The sequence below is a fragment of the Arachis ipaensis genome, chromosome B7, assembly GCF_059453495.1.
Source record: "Arachis ipaensis isolate K30076 ecotype BB chromosome B7, ASM5945349v1, whole genome shotgun sequence".
In the NCBI taxonomy this organism is placed as follows: domain Eukaryota; kingdom Viridiplantae; phylum Streptophyta; class Magnoliopsida; order Fabales; family Fabaceae; genus Arachis; species Arachis ipaensis.
The window spans coordinates 21,048,874-21,059,955 of record NC_142442.1 but is presented as its reverse complement, the minus strand read 5'-3'; the positions used below and the strand labels follow the sequence as shown (position 1 = coordinate 21,059,955).

Below are 11,082 nucleotides of genomic sequence, written 5' to 3'. Positions count from 1 at the left end.
AATTATGCAAATGAGGCCAAAAGAAGAACAAAACTAAAAACTAAAAAACACTAAAATTAAAGAAAGTAGAGACCCGGCAACACATTCACACCACATAACAAAAATTCAACTGACACCGCAAATGGGCCTATTCTTTTCTTTCTATTTTTTTATGTTTTTCTTTTTACTTTTTTTTTTTAAATTAAATTCCGATGCAAATTTAACAATTCAATAGAAATGGTTGGAAGAGACAAGCAAGGTGAAAAAGTCCAAGCATCATATAGCCAAATGTACCAACATAATGTTTTTCACTCCTCATGACAATGTGGGAGATATGTGTATTTCACATCAAATCATCAAGTTGTGTAACTTTTTTTTTTTAATATCCAATAATATCCATCATAAATTAAACTAAGGTTTTGAATTACTAATAATCAAAGATGTGTGGGGTGTCTTATATATAGTCACTAAATTGGACTATATATATTTAGATTGAACAAAAATAATACATAGACAAAATTAAATATCTATATATATTTTCAATTTTCATCATGGCATATATAACTTATTGCCACACTTGCACCTCCATGCCTCTGGGTAGTACTCGGCGGTCACCGGAGTCCCTGGCGGCACTGGCACATGAACCGGCTTGCACGGTGTGCACTTGCCGCACTTGGAGGTGCACCGTGGCGGCGATGACCCCGGACCATATAGAAGCCTCCTTGTCCAACCGGTAGTAGGTACCCCTTGGTGAGTTTTCCCTTGTTCAATCTCCTCCAATTCCTGACCAAAATTCATAAATATGCAATCATCAATAAAATTTATATGTATGTCTTTGCTTATGGTAAATAACTAAATAAGGGATAATCCCATTTTTGTTGAACAAAAACATACTCAATAAGTAATTCAATAAAAATAAATACAATAATGCTTTAGAAGTATATACTTAACTAAGTTGACAAAGAAAGGGTTATTAATATACTTTAGAATTTAATTTTAACCATAAATCAATATAAAATAATATAAAAATAATTTTATATGTATATCTAATCATATAATATTATATTTCTAAAAATAATTATTTTTTATAATAACTATATAAATATTCAACCAAAAAACAAATGTGATGAAATGTATAAAATATTTAAAATTATGAGTATATTAAAATTAAACTCATATAATTTAATATATATTTAAAAGAGAAAGTCTAAATGATCAGTACTTTAATTAAAATTTATTTAATACTTAACTAATAAAAAAAATGAGTAATTTTATACCATTAAAAATATTAATAATAACTAATTAATAATTATAAATTACAAAACTTGCTACTTTTCTAACACTCCGCTGTTTAAAAACTCTCAGAAAAATGATAGCAACGTTGAATAAAAAGTGGATAGGAAGAATGGTTGTATAATATAATGGGATAAACTCTGACATGATGGTGAAGATGTGAGCAAGAATCCAAATGAGAAACAATATACATGACATGCAACCCATGAAGCATGAACATGAACAATATTACTAGTTACTACTATTATTTCATTTTCAGGCATAATAACAATAGAAAGAGCAGAGAACACTGCAAAGCGTATGCGCAATTTACCAACACACACTGTGTCGTCTCCTGCCCTACACCCACGACACCTACCATTTTCTAACATGCGCTCATCGTGTTCTGTGCTTCTATTTTACCTTATTTAATCTCTCCATAATGTTAAGGACATCACAACGTAAACTTATTTTATTTCATTTTATATTTATAATTTAATACATATAATATTAAACTTATTTAATTATTTTAGTAATGATTAAAAATATAAAATAAAATAATTTTAAACTAATTTTTTATTATTTTTAAAATTTTTTTTGTTAATTTATATAGAAATTAACGTCATTATAATTTATAAGTGATTATCACACTTGTATAAATTTTACACCTTCTTATATTTAAAATTTAATGTGTATGCACTAAAAACATAAATAACTTTATACTAGTATGCGACTAACTAAATATTATTATTTCAGTAAAAATAATTAACTTTACTGTTAGTTTTACCCATTACATTGTCACATACGGTTAAGATACTTAAGACATACAAACTAAATTTTTATGCTTAAACATACTAAGATAAACTAATTAAGTTTTGTTAGAGAGGCCAGGCGTTTCTATTTTTAAAAAGAAAAAAAATTTTATTTTGTATTTAGTAAAATAAAAAATTATATTTTGTGCTTTTTAGGTTTAAAAAGTTAAAAATATTTTTGAAAGTGCATATAATGATATTTTTTAAATTAATTTATACTTTTTAAAGTTAAAAAATCTAATATAATTTTATGTAGTAATAAATATTTACATTTATTTGTAATTTTTATTATGTTTATATCTATCAAAGTTATTTTAAATATTAAAAACAATTTTACCAAGTAAATTTTTTGTAACTTCTGTTTATTAAAAATTATATTCATTTAATTTTTCAAACATAAATGCTATAAGTTTTGAAAAATTATATTTAAGTAACTAATTTTGTAAACTATTTTTAAAAAGTCAAAATGTTATCAAACGGAGTCTTAGTATAAAACTTTTGCATAAATTAATTATGTAAAAGAAGTCAATATTAATTAAAAAATAGGCCATAATAAAAAGTATATATAAGTTTCAAATTAAAAGGCTAATAAAAATTTTACAAAATTAAATTACGCAAAGTTTCAAAATGGATAACCATTTCTTGATTATAAGATCTTTTAAACCAAAATGAAAAAAAATAAAGATAGAAATTATTTAAGGAGTACGTAGAATAAGAATTTAACCAGCAAGATATTTAAATTTTTAATAACTCTTATTAAGAATATTTCAGGATAGCATGATTGAGTAGTGGGCCATGAAGAAACGATGGAAGCCAATGGTGACGCACATGGGTGCCACAACCACGTGTCACTCTCTTCGCCGCACAGATCAGACTCATCGCACGGCTAAGATTGAAGGGGAGTTCACATACAATACACCCCCCAGTTCTATGCTATTTTTTGGGCAGTACCATTTTGTTCTATGAGTAGTATGATTTGAGAAGAGATGAATAAGGTTAAGAGATTTTGGAGACTGTCACTATCCAACTCTTGCTTGTTTCAACTTCAATTGCATAAACCAAGACATCAACACACTTTTTTTACAGCTTTAATTAATTTCTTGCACACAATCACAACCATCTATATTTCTTCATCACCATTATTATTGCTTAACATCTATCCATTACGACAAATTCTATCCTTCATTATGATAATCTATACTTGTATCTATATTTATATATAAAAAAATGAAAAATACAGGAAATAATTTTTTAATAATCAATATTAGTACATTTTTTATTACCAGATTATTTTTCAACCTTTATTTTTAGAGAATTTAAGATTTAGGGTTAAAAATTAAAATTTAAAATATAAAATTTAGAATTTAAATTGGAATAAATTGGTGTTTAAATTGAAAAGTAATTAACATTATATAAAGTTGAAAAACTAAACTCTCATTACTATATAGTACTACTATTTTGTAATTATTAAAAATATGTTTAAATTAAAAAATAAATAAAAATAATGCGGCTTGATACACTAGCGATATATTAATAATAATATGACTTCACACGTGATAGTGAGAAGAAGTGTTGTCATAAGTACTTAGACCAAGGTCATTAGAAGAGCTTAATTAATTGCAATTAAGAAAAAACAAAGTTGATGTGGTGAAATGAAATTAAGATTTCATTTTAAAATTCTTTTTTTATTTTGTTTTTGATATGATGCAACATGCAATAACTGGATATAAGCCAAGGTTATAGGAAGATAGTAATTGGAAAGCATGTGTACTAGAAGGACATAGAATAGGACTAGTCAATATATATACCTGAAAATCTGAATCACCTTTGGCTAACATGGGACACCTGCTCCTATCTGCATTCAAATCAGACAACAACAAATCTAATTTAAACTCTATCTTAATTACATCAAAATATACTTAATTGAAACGGAGTAATTAAATAAATTACAAGAATTTATATTACATACCTCGACATGTAATGGTAGTAGTAGAAGTAGTAGTGGACCCATTAGCACTTGTGAAGATGAACATTGTTGAAATTATTGAGAGTATAAAGAAGAAGCAACAAATCTGGGTTTTGTTCTTCTTTCTCTCCATGAAACAAGAACAACACTCGATGGATGGAAGGAACAGTAACACCACACTAGTAATTATTAATAATAGGAACAATGGTTGAACACAAACTCAAACAAAGACTAAATCAGACACCTTTTTTTTCTCTCTTTCTTTCTCTAAAATAAACCTTATGACTCTGTGATAGTGTTTATTGCATCTATTGTTTGAACACGTTCCATGCAAATGTGAACCTAAACTAATACCTAAGCAAATTCGTACTAGGATAAAAAAGATAATTTAAAAAAAAATAATAAAAAAGACACCCTTTTTCTTCAAAACTCTCTCTCCCTATCTCACACGCATTTCTTATTCTCTTTTGTTTTTCTCTCTTAGTATATAACTCCCTATGTAGCTGAATATTAGAGTAGGCAAACTATAGAGAGCAAATTGAAAAGGAAATGGGGAAATAAAGGGTTTAAAAAAGAAAGAAAATAAAGAAGAGAAGAAAAAAAAAAAAAGAAAAGGTGAATGAATCTCTATGCAGATTCTCACTTCCTAAGCTTTACCATGTTTGGTTCTTGGATTCTCTTGCAGGCTTTTTTCTTTCTTCACTGCACTTTCAACAATTCCCACACTACTCCAGAAAGAAAAACTAAAACAACAACCCTCTACTCTCAATTCATAAACCCTTTAATTTCCATCTTCTTCTTCTTCTTCTTCTTCTTCTTCTTCTTCTTCTTCTTCTTCTTCTTCTTCTTCTTCACTCTCTGATATATATGATTATTCCTGCTCACAAACACTCACACAGACTCTTTCAACTTCACACACCCTTTGGTCTGTTTTTCCTCTATCTGCTTTTTTTTTTATGCCTTTAATTTTCTTTTCCCCTTCTGTACCTACATATAGTTTTTGTTATCACACTGCTTTTTGAGGGTAACAGGCTTTTTCAAAGCTTTTTTGACCATCTTCAATTTTTCACTGCATGTCCCTACCTTATTTTATTTTTGGATTCAGCATAAAAATATTTTAAGGGTATTGTTTAGGAAAATAAAAATAAAAAATTGATTTTTTTAATATATTAAATGCATAGATATAAAAAAGCTAAAATTTTTATAAATATTATATTTTTTAATTATGTTAGGTATACATTAAAATCAGCCATCAAAATAAAATAATATTAAAATATAAAATATATATTAAAAATAAATTAAACTATACACGTATTTATACACAAATATATATAGTATGACTAATTTTGATGTGAAAACAATATTTTTGTATATTTTTATTTATGCTATCTTTAAAGAATGTCATTACAATAATTATTAGTAAAACTTTTAATTTTATTACTCTTGATTAAATTTATACGTTAAAAAATTAATGTATTTAAATATGATTAATTAAATTAAATAATTTTTATTGGGTTAAAAATTATAGTTTTTAAATGTTTTTTTAATTTCATTATTCTTAAAGACTGTGATTTAATTTGACTTTATTAATTTTATGATTTTTTTTCTAAGGAAAGGAATTAAAATGTTGAATATAAAACAATAAGAAGGTAATTATATGGCTGGTAAAGACTGAAGATTACTTTCTGTAGTAAAAAAAATCAATAAAAAACATTGCACATATTTTTATTTAAATTTAATAAAAATTAGTGTTTTTGCCCATAATAACATTATGAAAATAGAAATCTTTTTAAATTACGTTGACTTTATTTTGACATTATAGATTATGACAAAAAAAATTTATATAATCAACCTACTTTAATTAAAAGATCGTAAGGAAGAAAAGTATCCGACTAAAAAAGATTAGCGTTTTTGTATATAAAAAAAATTAAATAATAAGCTTTTAGTTATTATTTTTATGTAAAAAAGTTTAATTTTTTATTAATAATTAATGTTAAGATTTATTATGTAAAATTTAAAAAATTTAATTTGTATACTATTAAAAAATAATTAATTCTCAGACTTGTTATTTTAAAAATAATATTTTTTTATATATAAAAATATAATTAGATATTAGTATAAAAAAATTATATTAGTAGTATAAAATCAACTCAAAATTAATTTTTTTGTGAAATAATTAAATCTCGATTCTAATTATTAATTACAATATTATTATTCTCAAATTATATGTAATAAATATTTGAAGGAAGAGAAGTGAGAATATAGATTAGAAAGACAGATAAACGGTAAAAATTTAAAATTAAATAAAAAAACTATTATGTGAATAATATTACGGATTATTTTTAATTATATTTAATTATAAATTTAATATATTTTTTATAATTTTATGAATTTATTTAAATTATATTATTTATTAATTTTATTTTTTGTAAAACAGAGAGGTAAATAGAGATAAAGAATGAGAGAGAAAGATAAAGAAAAAGGAGAAGGAGTTTATTAATTTTGAAGGAAAAAATTTATTTTAATGGTAAAAAATTTTTTTATGATATATTTTGATTTGTCAAATTAATAATAGGGTTAACCATCAAAAACGCCCTCGAATTATTCAAACGATGACAAAAATTGCACCCAAATTTTACTATCGACAAAAATATTTTTAAATCATTTAAAAACACAACAACAATATCCAATAGTAAATATATATTTTCAAAAAATGCCTTAGAGATTGAGTTTTGATGTGATTTTTTATAAGAATAATTAAGAAAATGAGATATTATTATTCTTAAAATTTGGTAATTTTTTTCTAAATATATATTTTTTGTGATTTTTTAAAAATATTATTAGTTGTTAACAAAAAAAATACAAAAAAAATATATACTCAACGAAAAATCACCAAATTTTAAAGGTAATAATATCTTATTTTTTTAATCATTCTTACAAAAAATTGTATCAAAATTCAATCTCTAATGTATTTTTTGAGAAATACATATTTAATGTTAAATAATCTTGCAAAAAACTAACATTAAATATATATTTCTCAAAAAATACATTAGAAATTGAATTTTGATGCAATTTTTTGTAAGCATGATTAAAAATAAGATATTATTATTTTTAAAACTTGGTAATTTTTTATAAAGTATATATTATTTTGTGATTTTTTAAAAGTATTATTGGTTGTTAACAAAAAAATTATAAAAAGCTATATACTTAACAAAAAATTATCAATTTTTATATATAATAATATCTTATTTTTATAATTATGTTTGCAAAAAATTGCATCAAAATTCAATCTCTAAGGTATTTTTTGAAAATATATATTTACTGTAGGTATTGTTGTTGTGTTTTTAAATTATTTGAAGCCATTTTTGTCGATAGTAAAATTTGAGTGTATTTTTGTCAGCATTTAAATAATTCGGGAACATTTTTGGTAATTAACCCTTAATAATATAAAATATAAAATATAAATTATATATAGAGTGATAAGGATAGAGAAAAATAGACAAAAGAAGAGAGGTTGATAAGAAGATGAAAGAAGGAAGTTTATTAATTTTAGAGAGAACTATCTTATTTTAATTTTAATAAGAGAGTATATGTTATGTGATACATTTTAGTTGTTATATATAATATAGATATATTTTAATTTTAATATTTTAATATTTTATTTTAATTTAATTACAATTAAAAATATTATGTTGTATATTTTTATTATTAAATTTATAATTAGCATTGATAATAATATAAAAGAGAGATAGAATGAGTAAAGAAATAAAAAAAATTAAAGTAGAAAAAAAAGAGAGAAAAAAAGAAAAAAAAATTTAATTTTTAATTATAATAAAAAAATGACATATGATATATTTTAATTTTAAAATTAATAATATACTAATATATAATAAATTTTTACTTTTCACCTAATTTTATTCTTCACTAAAAAAAAGTTCAAAGCAATATATTAAAAGGAAAAAACAAAATTGCTTAAAACTTTTTTACTATAAATAACTTTAACTAGTAGATAGACTTCTCCTTAAGATGCTAATTTTATTTAAACATAAGTATTAACAAAGAATGATGGTGTATTGTAGACACAACTATGTTGTGATATATATTGAGTTTTTATTTGAATAATATAAGAGTATAGTGACATCTTCTATTTTGTTACATAAGAATGAGTGCCATGATTTCATTTAATGGTTCACAGTTAACAACGAAATGTCAATCTCTGACTATTAAATTTTTGTTGCAGCTGTTTAGAATTTGGAAGCATGATGACCACTACTAAATACTAATCACTTTATGAAAGTACACAAATTTTCTCTTAAGTGTGGAACTGTGAAAATTTATTTTCTTCGTCAACTTTTTAATTATTTAATTCTTGGAGCTTTAAAATAATTAAAATAAGTGGTTCAAAAATCAAAAGTCTTAACCTACTTTTTTATATCTACACTGAAGTTTCAACTTTCAAGCCCCTTCATTGAGAGGTGGAATTGCTTTGGAATATTTTGGTACTTGCAAATTATTAGGGATTTCATTATGTACTTAATAATAATTCACATAAATACAATGTTTTGTTTCAACCTGTTTCCACTTGGACTTTTTGGGAATGGAAAAAAGTAGCAGATGTTGAAAATGTACTGCACACACTTGTTGTATTTGATTTTGATGTATATTTTTATTTTCTATAGTTGCTAGGTTGCTTAGAAAGTGGGCCATGTTACAAGGCGGAACCACACTGTAATTACAAAACTACCCTCCACCATTGCACGTGTGAGGATGATGATGATGATGATAGGGTAGTTGTTAGATAGAGACTAAGAATAAGGAAACACCCAATCCCAACAATGAAGAGGAAAAATTATCCACAAAAATTAAAATTGTCTTTAATAAAATGAACTTCTGTTAGAAAAATAATAAAAATCAGTTAACAAAAATTTTACATGTTCAAAACTTAAAAAATTATATATTGACTGTTTTTTATTGTTTTCTGAAATTTATCCTTAATCAATTTATTCAAGAAAGAAAAAGAATAATTATCCTTTATATTTCAAAAGAATTAATTCATTTAATAATAATAAAAGAGTAATATTGTGAAGGTAACTTTTTTCAGCGAATTTAATTTTTTATATTATTTAATTTAAATTTTAGAATCTAAATTATAAATTCTTGATCTTAATTTTAAATTGTAAATTTTGAACTCTAAATTTTTTAAAAAATAAGACTTTTTAGAATTAAAAAATTTGACTAATAATATTGACTAACTAAAAGTTAATTTTCGATACTTTTGGTAATAAAAAATGTAAGTCAGTTTAATATACGATGTAAAATAAGTTTTTCAAAAATTGTTTTTAAAATTCTATATTTGAGCAATTTGCGACACAAAATGTAGAGAATGTCATGGAAATTTGGTCAAAGTGGATGGTTAACAAAGTCCATGATAGTTGCTAAGATTCCGAAAGCAAGAAGGTATGGACAAATATCATTGCAATAAAAATGGTTGATGCTTGGGGCGGTATAGGTGTGTATCTTTGTGCTCTATCTATGACCTATATTCAAATTTTTATGCAATATAATTCGGTTGCAAAATTCAAATTGCGTTGTTTTTTCTTTTACAACTCTTCAAGCTGAATAGTACCAATAATTGTACCCAAATTTTCCAACTTTTATTCAGAATGCTTTTCATGGGAATAATCCATTTTGAAATGGGATTTTCTAAAATGGATCAAAGATCATCCTTCTTTTTTTAGGGTTTGGTGGGGTTGGGGGAGTAATTCTTGATTTACCCCGTTACGCAAAACAAATTCCAAAAGTTTGACTTTTTAGGATTTCTAAATCAAATTCCATTGCTAACCTTGGCAATATATCTGCTTGAAAATTAAATTAGCTGTGCATGTTCTTTTACAGAAAAGCTGTAAAAGTGATCAAATACCAATTAGCTAGGTACCCACTTTAATTTTCCTTTCTTAAACATGCGAATGCGATCTCACATCAACAAGTCAACAAGATATTTGCCAATAAATAATAACTCAAATGACATAGTATTCCCATACTCAATTAAGAGGTTGCGGGTTCGAGTCTCTTATCTTTGATAAAAAAAAAAAAAATCGATATCCTGATCAATTTAGTTCAAGATAAAAAATAATTGTAAGTGAACTAATTAAAAATAAAAAAATTAATAAAAATATTAAATTAGTCGAAATGACTTGGTCTTTTAGCTATTAACCGAAAAACATTAAAATTATTTAAAAAAATATTTTACACATAAATATATTATTTTATTGTATCTAATTCAACTACAATTAAATTCCAATTGAATTATTAAACTTCTAAATAACTAACTCTACAAATTTGATGATCCATTGGTTTTCAAAATCTTGGATTATTTTCTTCGTTTTTCTTCTCCTATTATTTTTCACTCTCAAATTCACCATTATGTTCCTCTCAAATGCTCGTCTCTTTTGACCACATTTTTTGTCATTAATTTCTTTTTCTTGATATTTTTCTCGTTTCTTTTTTTATCTCTCACCCTTAGATTCTTCTTCTGTTAAAACGCTCTTCTCTATGAATTTTTTATTAATTCAAATTTCATATTAATATAGGATTCTATTAAAAATACCATTCTAATAACACATATTTTCTTTACATTAAAGCATATTTTTACTCTTTAAAAAGAGATACTTTTACGTTTCAAAAGCACAAATTTTTACTCTCTAGTATAAAAAAAAACAGTTTTTAACTTTCAGTGACGCATATTTTTATCTTGAGGCTATTACTAAATGGGACATGAAAAGATAATTATAAATGATGTTATTTAGAACATGATGTAATTAAAAAGGGTGTCAATGAAACACTTAGCCAATATAATATGAGTAAGAAAATAGAAATTTGAATATCAAAGTCGCACCCGAATTCAATACCATATTTATTAAAGATAGGGAAGGTCGAACCGTGACCTCTTAGATGAGTACGAAAAAACTATGTCTTTTGAACTATAATTCATTGGCGAATCCAATAGTATATATCACAATATAAAATGATCTTATCATAAGAGTTTTTTTTGTT

At 24.2% G+C, this 11,082-nt stretch overlaps 1 protein-coding gene across 2 annotated transcripts; it reads right to left on the bottom strand.

Annotated features, from left to right (window-relative positions):
- Positions 1-381: 381 nt before the first annotated feature.
- On the bottom strand, positions 382-5,018 carry LOC107610035 (EPIDERMAL PATTERNING FACTOR-like protein 5). Of its 2 annotated transcripts, XM_088493487.1 has the most exons (4): positions 4,885-4,993; positions 4,033-4,845; positions 3,872-3,918; positions 382-762 (listed from the first exon to the last, which is right to left on the bottom strand). In XM_088493487.1, exons 2-4 carry the CDS (start codon positions 4,160-4,162, stop codon positions 529-531), a joined length of 411 nt encoding a protein of 136 aa, XP_088349613.1. In that variant the 5' UTR covers positions 4,163-4,845; positions 4,885-4,993; the 3' UTR covers positions 382-528. The 2 variants fall into 2 exon arrangements, with proteins under 2 accessions (XP_088349613.1, XP_016167588.1); XM_016312102.3 differs by having other exon boundaries at positions 4,033-5,018.
- Between the last annotated feature and the right edge of the window lie 6,064 nt (positions 5,019-11,082).